Below are 19238 nucleotides of genomic sequence, written 5' to 3'. Positions count from 1 at the left end.
GACTGAGCTCAGGTCATTCCTAGGATTCTGCTCCTACTATTGGAGGTTTGTGGGGGGGTTTGCGAAGATAGCTCACCCACTCACAGAGCTACTGAAGAACCAGGAAGCAGCTGATGTGGATTCGGAGGAACCTGGGAGGCGAAAGGAAAGGAAAGGAAAAAGGAGTCTATCCTGGATCAGTGGACTCCGCAATGTGAGGAGACATTCAGACAATTGAAGTGGATCCTTACCACTGCTCCAGTGTTAGCTTATGCGGATCCTACCAAGCCCTATGAACTGCACGTGGATGCTAGCCGAGATGGACTAGGTGGAGTACTCTACCAAGATCATGCTGGACATTTAAGGCCCATTGCTTATGTGAGCCGGAGCCTGTCTCCTGCTGAGAAGAACTACCCCACTCATAAACTTGAGTTTCTGGCCTTGAAGTGGGTTGTGGTAGACAAGTTGAGAGATTACCTGTATGGTGCAGAGTTTGTAGTCAAAACGGATAACAACCCTCTCACATACTTGCTTACCACCGCAAAGTTGGATGCCACAGGACATAGGTGGTTGGCTGCTCTTTCAACCTTCTCCTTCAGCTTGAAATACAGACCAAGACCCCACAGTTCCCTGAGCTCCCAAGAAGATTGGACTCAGCTTGCCCCCGAAGGGGTAAGAGCCCTTTGTGAAGGAGCAGAAAAACAGGAGAAAGGTGGGGCCAGAGCTAAAGAAATGGGAGTGACTACAGCAGGGGTACCTAGGTATTACTGTAATGTCTCTCAGATTGCAGCAGAAGGTCTATCTAAGTTATCAAGAAAAGACCTTAGGAGGGACCAACAGGAAGATCCACTCTGCAGCTTAGTATTGGAAGCTCTGGAGAGTCAGCGCCCTGATTTACTTTTGAAAAGTGCTCAGAAATAAGCTCTGTTGTTACATAAAGAGTGGAGTCGGTTGCAGTTGCAAGAAGGGGTGGTCTACCGAAGGGGCCCCTCTGAAGATCTGGAGGAGAAGTGGCAACTGTTTCTGCCAGAGAAACACAGAGAGACAGTGTTAAACGCTCTGCATGATTGTCATGGACATCTGGGGGCAGAAAGAACTCTTCAATTCATAAGGGATAGATTTTATTGGCCTTACATGAGGAAAGAGGTGGAGAGTTACTGTCATTCCTGTCATAGGTGTATCCAGAGAGAGACTTTGCCGCAATGGGCAGGCTCGATGGGTCATTTATCAAGCCAAGATCCCATGAATTTAGTTTGCATAGATTTCCTGTGTCTAGAATCTGACTTGAGTGGGCAAGGAAATATTCTGCTAGTCACAGACCATTTTACCAGATATGCTCAAGCTTTCTCCATGAAAGATCAGAATGCAGTCACCGTGGCAAAGACACTAGTAGAGAAGTTCTTTGTCCATTATGGCTTACCACAGAGGATTCACTCAGATCAGGGAAGGGACTTCGAGAGTACGCTCATCAGGAGATTATTGGATCTGTTGGGAATTCAGAAGTCTAGAACTACATCTTATCATCCGCAAGGAGACCCTCAGCCGGAGAGGTTTAATAGAACTCTTCTCAATATGTTGGACACTGACCTCCGAGCAAAAGGCCAACTGGAGTAAGCATATTGCCGCTTTAGTACATGCATATAACAGCACCAAGAGTGACGTCACAGGATATTCACCTTATCGGTTGATGTTTGGGCGAGAGGCTAGATTACCAGTGGACTTGGCTTTCAGAACCTCTCTGGATCACACCTCAGATGCTTCTCATCGAGGATATAGAAATAGGCTGAGGAAGAGTCTGAAGATTGCTTATGAAAAGGCTCGGACTATGTCAGACAGCAAAGGGAGTAGAAATAAGAGGAACTTTGACCTCAAAGTAAGGATTCAAGATCTGAAACCTGGTGACCGAGTCCTAATGAGGAATTTGGACATTCCTGGGAAACACAAGCTGGCAAATCACTAGAGGTCACAGCCATACATTGTATGTAAACAGCTCCCAGGGCTTCCAACCTTCGAAATCAGACCAGAAGGAAGTGCTGGACCAATTAAGACTTGGCATCGGAATCACCTTTTGCCCCTTACTGATGCAGTCAGGATAGTCTCCGATGAGGAGTTATCATCTACATCAGAGGCTGCACAAAGGCCTGTAACTAGGTCTCAGTCTGAGACTTTAACAGCTGAAGATAGTGAGGAGAGAGACATAGACATTAGCTGGTTGTGGTCATCTGACATACCTGAAGCTGAAAAGAGTGTTTCATCCCGACAACCGAGGAGGGTAGTGAGGCTCTTAGGCCAGAAGCTCCAGAGTTTGTACCATTGTCCGAAAGAGCTGAAAACTGTTTATCTCCCTCTGAAGTAGAAGGTAAAGGTGTTCATTCAGAAATAGAGGACACACCAAAAGAGCAAAGGGGAAAGAGGAACATTCGCCCACCTAAGAGACTAACCTATGATACTTTGGACGAGTGTTTTGAGATAACAAAGGTTACCAGCAAAAGGAATGTTGATGAGCCTAGTTCCTCCTCAGTCAATCTGGACAATGAGAGCCCTGTTTCACCCCTTGACACATCTGTATCTGATACTAAAACGACAGTTGTGGGTACACAAAATAGCTTTCCAACAGCTGAGAATTGGTGGGAGGCTCCTCTGTCATTCCTGTGCACTCGTTTAGAGGCTAAGATGTGTAGCAGAAACAAGGTCTTACATATCTTTGGGGACCAAAGATTTAAAGCAGGGGGAGTATGTAGCGCTGACAACTTTTGTTTAGTGATAAGTGTGTTATAAAGGTATAAGTTGATCTAGTGCCATCTAGTGGACAACTAAAAAGGTACAACACTTTTGTGTTTTATAATTAAGAGAAGTGACATGGAAGTGATTGATTGTTTACTTCTGAACATTAACTATGACCTACCCACAATGCTCCTGGACAAGAGAAGAACTGAACTGCATTGTGGGAGGGTATAAAAGGTTTGGGGGCAGCCATCTTAGGTCTCTTGTTCCTGGGACGCGTGGCCTGCCAGCAGGACTCTGTGGGTGTGTGTGTGTCCCACAGGGTTGCAGCCTACCTTGTGAAGGAGTAGAGCAGCAGCAAGGATCCTGCCATCGTATCACAGTGTGCTGAAGCAGAAGAAATGATTGTTCCGGAGACCCGTGGGGGAGGTAACCGAGGACTCCTGGTCGTTAGTGAGCGGAACAGTGTGACGACGTGGTGGTGGCTCCATACAGACTGAGAACTGCTGAAACAGAGACATCCATCTGCCGGATCCCGTGTGATGAGAGGGTTAACACCCGGAAGTTTGTTTAATATCACACACACACACTTAGAACTTTTACAGATTGTTGCTGGGACAGATAGTCCCACGGAACAAGTTGAGCTGGAGAATATTACATTTGCATAGACTAAAATATTCAAGTGCTGACACTAGATGTCTGTCTTCTTCGTATAACACTTGATCAGTTTGCTGGATTACAATTGCTTTTTGTGTATTACCTTACACTGCGCAACACCTCAGAAGAACTCTCTGTGGATTACAATTATCATTTCATAGCTAGCGAAGATTGAGAATGTCAAGACTATCTCTTTTATTGCAGGGCCCTGCATCTAGTTACAAAGAGTAGTGACTTTACGCTTTAGAGCAGGGGGAGCTCCCTGGTATAAATATATATGTAGGTATATTCTGTGTATGTTATCAATATTGTTATATCTATTTACTATACTGTTACACTTCGTTGGTGTGATAGTGTAGTAACTGTGATAACTTTCTATATAAAATATATAATTTACCCAAATAAAGAAGTCATTTTGGTTATTACAGAAGTTTGTGTGTAGTGTTGTTATTTCTCCTGCAGGTGGAGCTACAAGCACCCAGGTAGAGGTAAATATAAATGTAAGTTATATTGTGGGTTGAAGTTGGTACTAATATCATTACAACACTGCACTACAGCTGTGTCAAGGGGATTGAACAACTTAAGAGGGGTGAATAGAACAGAGGACAGGCCCAATAATAAACCAACAGCTCCATCGAGAGTTATTGCTACAAATACTATGTTAATATGTACACATCAACACGGATATGCACAGTGGAAGAGATAGAGAAATACTTGGAGGATCTAGAATTTCTTAAATTAACAGAAGAACAAAAAGATGATGGAGAAAGAGATAGAGGAGGAGGAAGTCCGGATGGCATACCATTGGAGGGGTATCAGCGGTATGTGGAGTTAATGGCACCAGTCTTGACTAGAACGTTTAGAGAGATTTTTCTGCGGGGAGAGATGTCCCCCTCTATGTATGAGGCAACAGTGGTATTAATACCAAAACCAGATAAAGACAGAAATGATTGTGCGTCGTATAGATCAATCTCACTATTAAACATAGTTTATAAAGTATTGGTAAAAATAATATTGGCTAGGAGGCTTAATTGGGTAATTTTATTTATTGTAAGTAGCGATCAAACAGGATTTATGCCAGGGAAATCTACTTTTAAATAATATAAGAAGAACGCAACTTAATGGCACAATTGAAGGAGTTTATCCCAGAGACGAGTGCCTTGGCATCTTTGGATACTGCCAAGGCATTTGACTCCATAGAGTGGAATTTCTTGCAGGTATCGCAGAAAAGAAGTGGATTTGGGGAGAGATTGAGAAAATGGGTAAGAATATTATACAAGCAACCATGTTCACATTTATTGATAAGCGGATTATTATCCCCCACAATAAGGCTATATAGGGGAACAAGACAATGATGTCCACTGTCCCCCCAATTATTTGCCATAGCAATTGAAGCATAGGCAAATAGATTTAGACAATTTAAAAACTATAAAGGGATCAAGCTGGGTGGAAGGATTGAGCATATAGGTTTATATGCCGATGATATTATATTCTATATGGGAGACATACAGACATCCTTAACGGAGGAAATGAAAATAATAGAAATATATGGGACATTACATAGTTACATAGTTACATAGTAGGTGAGGTTGAAAAAAGACACAAGTCCATCAAGTCCAACCTATGTGTGTGATTATGTGTCAGTATTACATTGTATATCCCTGTATGTTGCGGTCATTCAGGTGCTTATCTAATAGTTTCTTGAAGCTATCAATGCTCCCCGCTGAGACCACCGCCTGTGGAAGGGAATTCCACATTCTTGCCGCTCTTACAGTAAAGAACCCTCTACGTAGTTTAAGGTTAAACCTCTTTTCTTCTAATTTTAATGAGTGGCCACGAGTCTTGTTAAGCTCTCTTCTGCGAAAAAGTTTTAACCCTATTGTGGGGTCACCAGTCCGGTATTTGTAAATTGAAATCATATCCCCTCTCAAGCGTCTCTTCTCCAGAGAGAATAAGTTCAGTGCTTGCAACCTTTCCTCATAACTAAGATCCTCCAGACCCTTTATTAGCTTTGTTGCCCTTCTTTGTACTCGCTCCATTTCCAGTACATCCTTCCTGAGGACTGGTGCCCAGAACTGGACAGCATACTCCAGGTGCGGCCGGACCAGAGTCTTGTAGAGCGGGAGAATTATCGTTTTATCTCTGGAGTTGATCCCCCTTTTAATGCATGCCAATATTCTGTTTGCTTTGTTAGCAGCAGCTTGGCATTGCATGCCATTGCTGAGCCGATCATCTACTAGGACCCCCAGGTCCTTTTCCATCCTAGATTCCCCCAGAGGTTCTCCCCCCAGTGTATAGATTGCATTCATATTTTTGCCACCCAAATGCATTATTTTACATTTTTCTACATTGAACCTAATTTGCCATGTAGTTGCCCACCCCATTAATTTGTTCAGGTCTTTTTGCAAGGTTTCCACATCCTGCGGAGAAGTTATTGCCCTGCTTAGCTTAGTATCGTCTGCAAATACAGAGATTGAACTGTTTATCCCATCCTCCAGATCGTTTATGAACAAATTAAATAGGATTGATCCCAGCACAGAACCCTGGGGAACCCCACTACCCACCCCTGACCATTCTGAGTACTCCCCATTTATCACCACCCTCTGAACTCGCCCTTGTAGCCAGTTTTCAATCCATGTACTCACCCTATGGTCCATGCCAATGGACCTTATCTTGTACAGTAAACGTTTATGGGGAACTGTGTCAAATGCTTTTGCAAAATCCAGATACACCACGTCTACGGGCCTTCCTTTATCTAGATGGCAACTCACCTCCTCATAGAAGGTTAATAGATTGGTTTGGCAAGAACGATTCTTCATGAATCCATGCTGATTACTGCTAATGATACCGTTCTTATTACTAAAATCTTGTATATAGTCCCTTATCATCCCCTCCAAGAGTTTACATACTATTGATGTTAGGCTAACTGGTCTGTAATTCCCAGGGATGTATTTTGGGCCCTTTTTAAATATTGGTGCTACATTGGCTTTTCTCCAATCAGCTGGTACCATTCCAGTCAGTAGACTATCTGTAAAAATTAGGAACAACGGTCTGGCAATCACTTGACTGAGTTCCCTAAGTACCCTTGGATGCAAGCCATCTGGTCCCGGTGATTTATTAATGTTAAGTTTCTCAAGTCTAATTTTAATTCCGTCCTCTGTTAACCATGGAGGTGCTTCCTGTGTTGTGTCATGAGGATAAACACTGCAGTTTTGGTTACTGAAGCCCCCTGATTCACTCGTGAAGACTGAGGAAAAGAATAAATTCAATACCTTTGCCATCTCCCCATCCTTTGTAACCAGATGTCCTTCCTTATTCTTTATGGGGCCAATATGGTCTGTCCTCCCTTTTTTACTGTTTACATACTTAAAGAATTTCTTGTAGTTTAGGGAAGTTGGCTCTTTTGAAATTCAGTGTCTTTGTATTCCCTTTATGTTTCCTATTTGTGTGATTTATACTGAAACTAATTGACCTGTGATCGCTGTTACCTAAATTGCCCCGTATTTCCACATCCGTGATCAGGTCTGTATTGTTGGTAATCAGTAGATCCAGTAATGTTTTATTTCTAGTTGGTGCGTCTACCATCTGACCCATAAAATTGTCCTGCAAGACATTAAGGAATTGGCGAGCCTTAAATGAATGCGCGGTTCCCTCCACCCAGTCTATGTCCGGATAATTAAAATCCCCCATTATGATAACACTTCCCATCCTTGTTGCTAATCCAATTTGTGATAGGAGATCCGTCCCCACTTCCTCCCTCAGGTTAGGGGGCCTATAGCATACTCCCAGTATTATTTTCCCCTTAGCTTCATCCCTTTGGAGCTCTACCCATAAGGATTCCACCTCCTCCCTAGCTCCCTTAGTGATGTCATCTCTCACATTCACTTGTACATTATTCTTGATATATAGGCATACCCCTCCCCCTTTTTTACCCTCCCTATCCTTGCGGTAAAGGGTATACCCTTGAATGTTTGCCAGCCAATCATGAGAGCTGTTGAACCAGGTCTCTGAAATTCCCACAAAATCCAAATCCTCCTCGTACAACAGTATCTCTAGTTCACCCATCTTGTCTGCCATGCTCCTGGCATTGGTGAACATGCCACATAGTTTAGACCGGTCGCATATTGTCCTCGTATTGGGTGTTTCGAGATTGCAACTAGGACTTGCTACTATACTCACCTTGTGTTTTTGTGCTTTGGTTAACCTGCCACTAATGCCCCCAATACTACCCTCTGGAATATCTTCCGCGCTGGCTATCTCTGCCTCTGGACCCTCCCCCCCATCGCCTAGTTTAAAAACCCCTCTAACTTTTTGGCCATCTTCATTCCCAGCAGATCTGCACCCTCCTCATTTAGGTGCAGTCCGTCCCTTCTATAGTACCGGTTACCGACTGAGAAGTCGGCCCAGTCCTCCAGGAACCCAAACCCCTCCTTACTACATCAGCTCTTCAGCCACTTGTTTACTTCCCTAATCTCCCTCTTCCTTTCTGGTGTGGCTCGATGTACCGGTAATATTCCTGAGAATACTACCTTGGAGGTCCTTTTCCTCAATTTAGCTCCTAAGTCCCTAAAATCGTTCTTTAGGACACTCCATCTGCCTCTGACTTTGTCATTGGTGCCAAAGTGCACCATGACAGCCGGGTCTTCCCCAGAGCCTCCCAGTAATCTGTCCACAAGATCCGTGATGTGCCGAACCTGAGCGCCCGGTAGACAACATACTGTTCGGCGCTTCAGGTCTTGGTTACAGATTGCCCTCTCTGTCATTCTAAGAATTGAGTCCCCTACCACCAGAATCTGACTTTCCTTTCCCTTTGCTGCCCCCCCCACTCTCACTGGAGGAGTTCTTCCCCCGGCAGCTAGGAGAGTCCCTCAGCTCCAGCAGTGCTGGTCCCAGACTGGTTTCACCAATGTCACTCAAAGTAGCCTACTTATTGGGATGCTCCAGTCCTGGATCGGCCTCCCTGGCACTTCCCCCTCTACCCCTCCTGACTGTCACCCACATTCTCAGGGCTTAAGATTAACTGGCAAAAATCTGCGTTGATGTTGCTCGGGCGAAGCACTGGGAATGGGCCCCAGACCCCATTAAAAATAGTAAAAGTATTTAATATCTAGGAATAAATATTACCTTGTATCCAGCTGAAGCTTTGGAAGCCAATGTATACCCCCTGTTGGATTATGCTAAGAGTAAATTGGGGATATGGATAAAGTTACCTCTATCAATGTCAAGAAGAGTACAGCTGATCAATCATATTACCCAAGTGTTTATATGTCTTCTCGCACTCCCCAGTAAGGATACCTAAACAGATATTTAAAAAGCTAAATTCCCAGATCACTAAGTTCATATGGGCACACGGCAAATGTAAACTAAAACTCACAACACTACAAAGACCCAAAATAACAGCAGGGTTGGCAATGCCAGATTTATATTTATATTATCTGGCAGGCCAATTAAAACACCTAAAAACGTGGATAATGCAGGAACAAGAAATGGGGGTTGAACAATACCTATTAAGCAAAATGCAAGTAAATGATCTCTTGGTGGGACTGGAAACAACTGACTTAAAGTGGGGTTCCACCCAAAAAACAAAAATACCTCAAAAATTCTAAAAAAAAACAAAAAAAAACATTTGGATAATTTTTTTTTTCACTTACCTCTAAATGCGTGTTGCTAGGTGGTCCCTCGTAGTCTGCCTCTTCCCTTGCCTGGGCTGGTGACATCACTTCCCCCTCAGTACAGGAAGGGCTCCACTCTGCTCCCTCCCTCCTGTCAATCATCTGGGACCCATTACAGGTCCCAGGTGATTGAGCGGCCAATCACGGCGTGCGGCGCCGCTCGCGCATGCGCAGTGGGTGCCAGGCTGTGAAGCCACAGCCCGGCGCCCACAGTTGAAATGCCGGCGCCGACGAGCGGAGGGGGGGACGAGCGGGGCTTCGACCCCCCGCATCGCTGGACCCAGGGACAGGTAAGTGTCCAATTAAAAGTCAGCAGCTGCAGTATTTGTAGCTGCTGACTTTTAATTTTTTTTTTTTTTTGACGGCCCCCCTGGGTGGAACTCCTCTTTAAGGAGGAGTGGAGCAAAAATTCCTCTTCTGATGCTGGCTAGGTCAGTATGGAAGGAGGCAAATAACTGACGGCATTCACTGATATCCCACCAGAAACTGCTTTGTGAAATAACCCAACATTTGAATATTTAGAAGTATTTGAGGATAGTAAATTTTGGAAACAGAAAAAGTTAACAACAATTGGAGAGATATATCATAAAAACATAATACGATCATACGAGAACTTGTGTAAATAATATATGCCTCTTGCTAAATACCTTTAACTGTTTACTTTCCAAAAAAGGGGTCATTTGGGGGGTATTTGTACTGTTCTGACATTTTTGGGCCTCAATAAATGAGATTGGCCATCAGTACATCCAGGATTAATCAATTTTCAGATAATATATACTGTATACCATAGTTTGTGGACTCTATAACTTACCTACAGGCTAAACAATATACAATGATTTGGGTTATTTTCACCAAATAAATGTTGCAGAATACATTTTGGCCTAAATTTATTAAGAACAAATATTTATTTGCAAAATTTTATAAAAGCAAAGTGGTTAACCGCCTCGTGCCCGCCGGCTGTCAGATGACGGCCAGGCGGCGAAGCTCTCGTTCTGGGCAGGTGTCATATGACGTCCTCCCAGAACGACCGCTCTTGCGCCCCCTGGGGGTGCGCACCGTGGCTATCAGTGGTTCGGTGTGTCAGTCAGAAACACCGCTACACCAATCTCGGTAAAGAGCCTCTGACGGAGGCTCTTTACCACATAATCAGCCGTGTCCAATCATGGCTAATCACAATGTAAACAGGAAGAGCCGTTGATCAGCTTTTCCTCACTCGCGTCTGACAGACGCGAGTAGAGGAGAGCCGATCGGCTGCTCTCCAGATCACCAGGATGCTGCCAGGACCACCAGGGATTGGCACCACCCTAGACCACCAGGTATTCCACCCTAGACCACCAGGGTAATGCTAAACAGTGCCCAGGCAGCTGCCTATCAGTGCCCTTCCCAAATGCCTGCCAGTGCAAGTGCAATCAGTGATGCCTATCAATGCCATCTATCAGTGCTGCCTATCAGTGCCCAGCAGTGCTGCCTATCAGTACCACCTATAAGTACCCATCAGTGCAGCCTTTCAGTGCCCAGTGTCACCTATCAGTGCCCACTGGTGCCACCCTATGAGTACCCATCAGTGCTGTCTATCAATGCCCATCAGTGCTGTATATCAGTGGCACTCAACAGTGCAGCCTACCAGTGCCCATCAGTACCGCCTATTAGTGCCTATCGTCAGTGCCACCTCATTGATGCCACCTCATCAGTGCCACCTAATCAGTGCCACCTTATCAGTGCCCATCAGTTAAGGAGAAAACATACTAATTTACAAAATTTTATAACAGAAACAAAAGAAAACTTTTTTTTTCAAAATTTTAGGTTTTTTTTATTTGTTTAGCAAAAAATAAAAATCCCAGAGGTGATCAAATACCACCAAAAGAAATCTCTATTTGTGGGAACAAAATGATAAAAATTATGTTTGGGTACAGTGATGGATGACCGCGCAATTGTCATTTAAACAGCGACAGCACTGAAAGCTGAAAATTGGCTTGGGCAGGAAGGGGGTTTAAGTGCCTAGTATTGAGGTGAATAAACATCATCACAAGTCCCAAGTCCCCCCTTACACAGAGATCACCATTCCCCCTGAGCCCCCCCACCACCTCAACCCCCCGGTTACATCACAAGGGGTGATGCCAGCAGGTGATATCGCCACTTATCTGTATAAGAACATCAGACAGCGGAGCAGGCAGTCGGTGGTTAATCTTTGTCATGGGCGGAGCTTTTATTTATTTTTTCAGGTCAGGCGGTGTGGTGGGCATCATGATTGACAATGGATCTACATCGGGGGATATTGTTTTTTTTATTTTTAATAAAAGAAGTGTCAAAAACTGTCCGTGTTTTTATTTCTTTTTGACACTTTTTTTGGTGAATGAGTAGGGGTACAATTTACCCTATAATCAAGCCCATCTGTACCATGTGATCACTGTGACCAATCACAGCTAGCAAAACAACAGTAATACACAATGGATGGCATGAAAGGAAGCCATTCATTGTTATTTATATTGTTTATATTTATATACCAAATACTAAGCTGCGCTATGAATTAGTTTAAAATCCTCTACCAAAACTTTTGCAAGTTGTGTGGATATACAGTTGTGCATATATATATTATCACATAAACATTCACTAACACCAGTGATGAGTGCACAAACAAGTAGTGAAAAAATATATACCAAAAATTAAAGAAAAAAAAAAAATAAATAAATATATATATATATATATATATATATATATATATATATATATATATATATATATATATATATATATATATATATATTTTTTTTTTTTTTTTTCTCTATAAATGGTAAAGTCCACTCAAATAGACAAAATGGAAAGTCCACTATTATAGACAGTCCTCCGGGGGGGGTGACTCATAGTTCTTCTATGACCGGTGACATGTAATTCCAACACTGGAGGTGATAAGTGTAGGGGTACAGTACAAAAAGTGCCTCCACCACGAGAAATGCTGCCACTTACCAGCTCCCTAGATCTCTTTTTACGGAGACCTAACGTGCCTTAGGCTTCTAACCCAGCCTCGGGTATTATGGTGGCTGTCACCTTAGTGAGAGGTGAGTCGGGAGGAAGTAGAGAGAAGACATTACTGGAAGTTTCAGCAGAGGAGTGACGTCTTTTATCTCCAGCAGATGATCATGATGGAAAATGATATGTGTGACAATCAGCACCACCCTAATTCTTCCTAAAGTGATGACTTCTCATACTGAGACCGTGGGGAATCCTCTCAGCGCTGACAGCCACCATAATACCCGAGGCTGGGTTAGAAGCCTAAGGCACGTTAGGTCTCCGTAAAAAGAGATCTAGGGAGCTGGTAAGTGGCAGCATTTCTCGTGGTGGAGGCACTTTTTGTACTGTACCCCTACACTTATCACCTCCAGTGTTGGAATTGCATGTCACCGGTCATAGAAGAACTATGAGTCACCCCCCGGAGGACTGTCTATAATAGTGGACTTTCCATTTTGTCTATTTGAGTGGACTTTACCATTTATAGAGAAAAAAAAAATTTCATCATATTTATATATATATTTTTTTTTCCTTTAATTTTTGGTATATATTTTTTCACTACTTGTTTGTGCACTCATCACTGGTGTTAGTGAATGTTTATGTGATAATATATATATGCACAACTGTATATCCACATAACTTGCAAAAGTTTTGGTAGAGGATTTTAAACTAATTCATAGCGCAGCTTAGTATTTGGTATGTCATTTTGAATGCGTGTGTCTTTCATTTATTAGTTGCAGCTAGTTCACAGTATTTAAGTTGAATCTTATATAGCATTATTTTTGGGATAGCGCAGTATAAACATTTCTTGAGTTTTGCATTGTTTATATTTGTCTCGTGATCTGCTGTGATTGGTCATAGCGATCACATGGTACCGGCAGCAAGTGGATACACTGATCAGTCATTTGGCTCTGTATGATGGACACAGCCAATGACAGATTGCACTGCAGCGTGGCACCGTGGTCATGCACAAGGTACGATCTGGGAGGGCATCATATGACTTCCACCCGACTCAATAAAAAAATGAAGACAAAGAATATTAACCAGTTCCCGCCTGGCCTTTTTTAAATTTATAAACTTCTGAGGAGGGAGCTTTTTTTTGTTTTTTTATCTTTCATTGGTCTATTAAAAGTCAACAGCTACAGATTTGGATGCTGCTGACTTAATGTAATTAACTTGCAGCTAACAAGTGACTGAAGATCCTTTTTAACCACTTAAAGACCGGAAGAATTTCCCCCTTAATGACCAGGCCATTTTTGTGATACGGCACTGCGTCGCTTTAACTGACAATTGCGCCGTTATACCCAAACAAAATTTAAGTCCTTTTTTCCCCACAAATAGAGCTTTCTTCTGGTGGTATTTGATCACCTCTGCAGTCTTTATTTTTTGTGCTATAAACAAAAAAGTGTGACAATTAAAAATTACAATATTTTATACTTTGTTGCTATATTAAATATCCAAAAAAAAAATTTAAATAAAGAAATTCCTTCCTCAGTTTAGGCCGATATGTATTCTTCTACATATTTTTGTTAAAAAAAATAGCAATAAGTGTTTATTGATTGGTTTGCACAAAAGTTATAGCATTTACAAAATAAGGGATAGATTTATGGAATTTTTATTATTATTATTTTTTTACTAGTAATGGCGGCAATCTTTTTATTGAGACTGCGACATTGCGTCGGACAGATCGAACACTTTTGACACTATTTTGGGACCATTGACATTTATACAGTGACCAGTGCTATAAATAGCCACTAGTTACTGTGTAAATATCACAGGCAGGGAAGGGGTTAACACTAGGGGGTGATCAAGGGGTTAAATGTGTGTCCTAGGGAGTGATTCTAACTGTGGGGGATGTGAATGACTAGGGGAGGAGATATATCGTTGTTCCTACTTAGTAAGAACACACAATCTGCCTTCTCCCCCTGACAGAACAGGGATTTGTGTGTTTACACACGTCCCTGTTCTGGCTCTCGTGTCCGTGATTGCGCGTGCCCAGTGGTCATCGCAACCGCCGGTCACGTGCATCGCTTCCCTGGCTGTGCAGTGGCAAGCCGGGGAACTGATGGTGCTGACCTGCCGCAGTATAATGACGGCGGCTGGTTGGCAAGCGGTTAAGGATGACCCACAGACATACAGCTATGAGAACATGCAAGGAATAATTGCAGAGTCACAGGCTCCTTATGTGAAATATATGACAATGCAATCTCCTATAGGTAATGATGTATTTGATGTGCCGTTACCAGATATTTCTGTTTCTCTTGAATTGATGGGATTCTTTTGATTCATTTATTCCTATTCTTGTTTATAGAAAGATCACCTGGTAGCTGGAATCTAACCAGATCACATTTTGTATTTTTTTAATCAAACTATAATTGCAGAACTCTTATAACTGTATATAGTAATGTGTATTCTTCTGTCTTCCATGGAAAGCTGAACAAATATGTGAGAAATGTTCATTACACCGACCCAGATGAAGGCGAGATCTACTTTAATGAGAGAAGAGAAGTTGCAAAAGATATTACTTTACACAGTTGGGTTTTTTTTAACAAACAACATCATTTCTTTAGAAAAATTTCCACTATGCAAAGCCCAGATTATGTGCCCGGACCATTTCCCAATATGAGTGAGCCATACTTCTGGAGAGAAGGCAAAGTAAGAAATCACTTTATTTTCTGTTTATATTGTTTGCTGAGGAGGTTTGTAATACAGATTTATAGAGATTTTCTAAACCACTTCAGGTCCAGATGATTTTACTCCCTTCATGACTAGGCCATTTTTTGCTATTCAGCACTGCACCACTTTAACTGACAGTTGCGTGGTCATGCAACATGAAATTTATACTTTTTTCTCCCACAAATAGAGCTTTTTTTTGGTGATATTTGATCACCACTGGGCTTTTTATTTTTTTAATGTATAAATAAAATTGATCAAAAACTGTGAAAAAACAATATTTTTTGCTTTCTGATTTAATACATATCCAATAAATAAAATTTAAAAAATCTAATGTAGCACCCTCTAGTAGTGTGCTAGAGAGAATAGGTGAATTTAAGCAGGCTTGGCTGGTTGCTAGGCCTGTTTGTTTTCATTCTGGGCTGTACAGCGTTCAACTTGCAGTAAAGCAACTGATCTGTACTGTGTTAAATGGCATGTAACAAACTGAAATATATGGTGTTGAACTTGCATTAACGCAATAAAATATACTGTGTTAAACAGTCACTACACTCACATTGACTGAACTATCCCTACATTCACACTAATGTAAAGATGAATGGTCGCACTACAAACTCTTGCTTGGGTCGAACTGTTTGCCCATCCCTAGTTGTGGCATATCATTAGGTCTGACAGTTGTGGGATATTATCAGGTATGACAGTTGTGAGATATTATTAGGTGTGAGAGTTGGGGGATATTTTTAGGAGTGACAGTTGTTAACACATTGTATCCAGTGACATCATACAATATGGCAGTTGGTGGGAGATTCTGAACAGTGACTGATGTCATTGTGTCTCTCCAATATGGCAGGTGGCTTGTTGTCTTCAGTATAAAAGAAAACTTTGCTTCACTATCGGGCATACTTGATAAAGGAGGCAGGGCCTCTGAAAGGTGTTGTATACACCCCTTTACTTTCCCATGTCTGCTGTCTTGGTCCAAGGAGCCTGAAGACGCCGCTGTCTTCACATCACTTTGGTGGGTCAGGAATATTTTGCATGACAGCGGCCTGTCATTTTACTGGCTGTGCTGCACTCAGCTCTCCTCTGTTCCAAGCTCAAGGAGAACTGCGATTATGTGAGTGTAAGTGTTAACTAATGTGCAATAAATGAATAAATGTTTTTAGTAACAAGTGCATTGCAGCCACTTTAATGTTTTCTGCAAACCCAGGAGGATCTTCCCAGATCTGATAAACACTGCTGCACTGTAATTCAACCTCTGACTCACCTTTCCACCCATCCCTCCACTCATCCATCCCTCTGCTCTTCCATCCCTGTGGAATATCCTGCTCTCCTGCCCTCCTGGTTAATAAGGCTGCTGGATATTTTAACAAAGCCCGTTGCATCCAACTGAAATATATGGCGTTAAACTTGGAGTAACGCGCAGAACCATATGGAATTAAACTTGCAGTAATGCATTGAAATAAACGGCGTTAAGCTTGCAGTAACGCACAGAACTATATGGTGTTAAACTTGCAGTAAGGCAATTAATTATACAGCGTTAAATTTGCAGTAACGCAATGAAATATACAGCGCTAAACTTGTAGTAATGGACAGAACTATACAGCTTTAAACTTGCAGTAACACAATGGTGCTAAATTCGCAGTAACGCAATGAAATATACATCATTAAACTTTCAGTAACGCACAGAACTTTATGGCGTTAAACTTGCAGTAACGCAATGAATTATACAGCATTAAATTTGCAGTAATGCAATGAAATAGATGGTGCTAAACTTGCAGTAACGGACAGAACTATATGGCGTTAAACTTGCAGTAACACAATGAAATATATGGCGTTAAACTTGCAGTAACACATAGAACTACAGTGGGGACGGAAAGTATTCAGACCCCCTTAAATTTTTCACTCTTTGTTATATGGCAGCCATTTGCTAAAATCATTTAAGTTCATTTTTTTCCTCATTAACGTACACACAGCACCCCATATTGACAGAAAAACACAGAATTGTTGACATTTTTGCAGATTTATTAAAAAAGAAAAACCAAAATATCACATGGTCCTAAGTATTCAGACCCTTTGCTCAGTATTTAGTAGAAGCCCCTGTTGATCTAATACAGCCATGAGTCTTTTTGGGAAAGATGCAACAAGTTGTTCACAACTGGATTTGGTGATCCTCTGCCATTCCTCCTTGCAGATCCTCTCCAGTTCTCTCAGGTTGGATGGTAAACGTTGGTGGACAGCCATTTTTAGGTCTATCCAGAGATGCTCAATTGGGTTTAAGTCAGGGCTCTGGCTGGGACGGAGTTGTTGTGAAGCCACTCCTTCATTATTTTAGCTGTGTGCTTAGAGTCATTGTCTTATTGGAAGGTAAACCTTCGGCCCAGTCTGAGGTCCTGAGCACTCTGGAGAAGGTTTTCATCCAGGATATCCCTGTACTTGGCCGCATTCATCTTTCCCTCGATTGCAACCAGTCGTCAGTCGTCAGGTCCCTGCAGCTGAAAAACACCCCCACAGCATGATGCTGCCACCACCATGCTTCATTGTTGGGACTGTATTGGACAGGTGATGAGCAGTGTCTGGTTTTCTCCACATATACTGCTTAGAATTAAGGCCAAAATATCTTGGTCTCATCAGACCAGAGAATCTTATTTCTCACCATCTTGGAGTCCTTCAGGTGTTTTTTAGCAAACTCCATGCAGGCTTTCATGTGTCTTGCACTGAGGAGAGGCTTCCGTCGGGCCACTCTGCCATAAAGCCCCGACTGGTGGAGGGCTGCAGTGATGGTTGACTTTCTACAACTTTCTCCCATCTCCCGACTGCATCTCTGGAGCTCAGCCACAGTGATCTTTGGGTTCTTCTTTACCTCTCTCACCAAGGCTCTTCTCCCCCGATAGCTCAGTTTAGCCAGACGGCCAGCTCTAGGAAGGGTTCTGGTCATCCCAAATGTCTTCCATTTAAGGATTATGGAGGCCACTCTGCTCTTAGGAACCTTAAGTGCAGTAGAATTTTTTTTATAACCTTGGCCAGATCTGTGCCTTGTCACAATTCTGTCTCTGGGCTCTTCAGGCAGTTCCTTTGACCTCATGATTCTCATTTGCTCTGACATGCACTGTGAGCTGTAAGGTCTTATATAGACAGGTGTGTGGCTTTCCTAATCAAGTCCAATCAGTATAATAAAACACAGCTGGACTCAAATGAAGGTGTAGAACCATCTCAAGGATGATCAGAAGAAATGGACAGCACCTGAGTTAAATATATGAGTGTCACAGCAAAGGTTCTGAATACTTAGGACCATGTGATATTTCAGTTTTTCTTTTTTAATAAATCTGCAAAAATGTCAACAATTCTGTGTTTTTCTATCAATATGGGGTGCTGTGTGTACATTAATGAGGGAAAAAATGAACTTAAATGATTTTTAGCAAATGGCTGCAATATAACAAAGAGTGAAAAATTTAAGGGGGTCTGAATACTTTCTGTCCCCACTGTATATGGCGTTAAACTTGAAGTACCGCAATAAAATATACTGTGTTAAATGGACACTACAGTCACACTGACTGAACCCTCTCTACATTCACACTAATGTAAAGATGAATGATCGTACTACACTCACACTGAACTATCCCTAGATTCACACTAAACTGATATTCTTCACTGACAATAGAATCAGAATAGAACACTATAGCACACTAACTGTCTAATAGCACTGAACAGAGCACTGTTCTATCTCTTTCCACACCAATATCACAAAAGACCACTATGGAAAGAATACTTTTATAGTGTGGAGTGGGATTAAGAGCAATGAGCCATGATTGGATACAATCCTCATGACAGCATCCAATCATGGCTCTGACAGTGCTCTGTGCCCTGATTAGGCCAATTAGGGCTTTCAATGCAGTGTGGCGGTGCAGTGCATTGTGGTCATTCGGTGGGCCGAATGACCACAATGTACAATGCGGGCACAATGCAATGGCGGGCCGAACGACCATATAATTCAATTGTTCAGAAAACATCTGAATAGCCAAAATTTGGCCCGAACTCTTGCTTAGGTCGAACTGTTTGCCCATCCCTAGTTGTGGCATATTATTAGTTGTGAGAGTTGTGGGTTATTATTAAGTGTGACAGTTGTGGCATATCATTAGGTGTGACAGTTGGGGGATATTATTAGGTGTGGCAGTTGCGAGATATTATTAGGTGTGACAGTTGTGAGATATTATTAGGTGTGACAGTTGGTAACACATTGTATCCAGTGACATCATTCGATATGGCAGTTGGTGGGAGATTCTGACCAGTGACTGATGTCTTTGTGTCTCACCAATATGGCAGGTGGCTTGTTGTCTTCAGTATAAAAGAAAATCTTGCTTCACTATCAGACATACTTAATAAAGGAGGCAGGGCCTGTAAAAGGAGTTGTATACGCCTTTACTTTTCCATGTCTGCTGTCTTGGTCCTAGGAGCCTGTAGACGCTGCTGTCTTCACATCACTTTGGCGGGTCTGGAAACTTTTGCATGACAGCGGCCTGTCAGTTCACA

General features: G+C 42.3%; 1 protein-coding gene across 1 annotated transcript in view; it reads left to right on the top strand.

The window, feature by feature from the left end:
* The first annotated feature begins 4481 nt into the window (after window positions 1-4481).
* The window catches only part of LOC141121537 (vomeronasal type-2 receptor 26-like), a 72473-nt gene continuing 57716 nt past the window's right edge, over window positions 4482-19238 (top strand). The window contains exon 1 of the mRNA XM_073611158.1: window positions 4482-4622. Coding sequence (XP_073467259.1) covers window positions 4482-4622 — 141 coding nt within the window. The remainder of the gene's footprint in view (window positions 4623-19238) is intronic.

This window comes from Aquarana catesbeiana, unplaced genomic scaffold, assembly GCF_042186555.1.
Source record: "Aquarana catesbeiana isolate 2022-GZ unplaced genomic scaffold, ASM4218655v1 unanchor224, whole genome shotgun sequence".
NCBI classification, from domain to species: domain Eukaryota; kingdom Metazoa; phylum Chordata; class Amphibia; order Anura; family Ranidae; genus Aquarana; species Aquarana catesbeiana.
The sequence above is the reverse complement of the archived record's forward strand: the minus strand, read 5'-3'. Positions and strand labels throughout refer to the sequence as shown.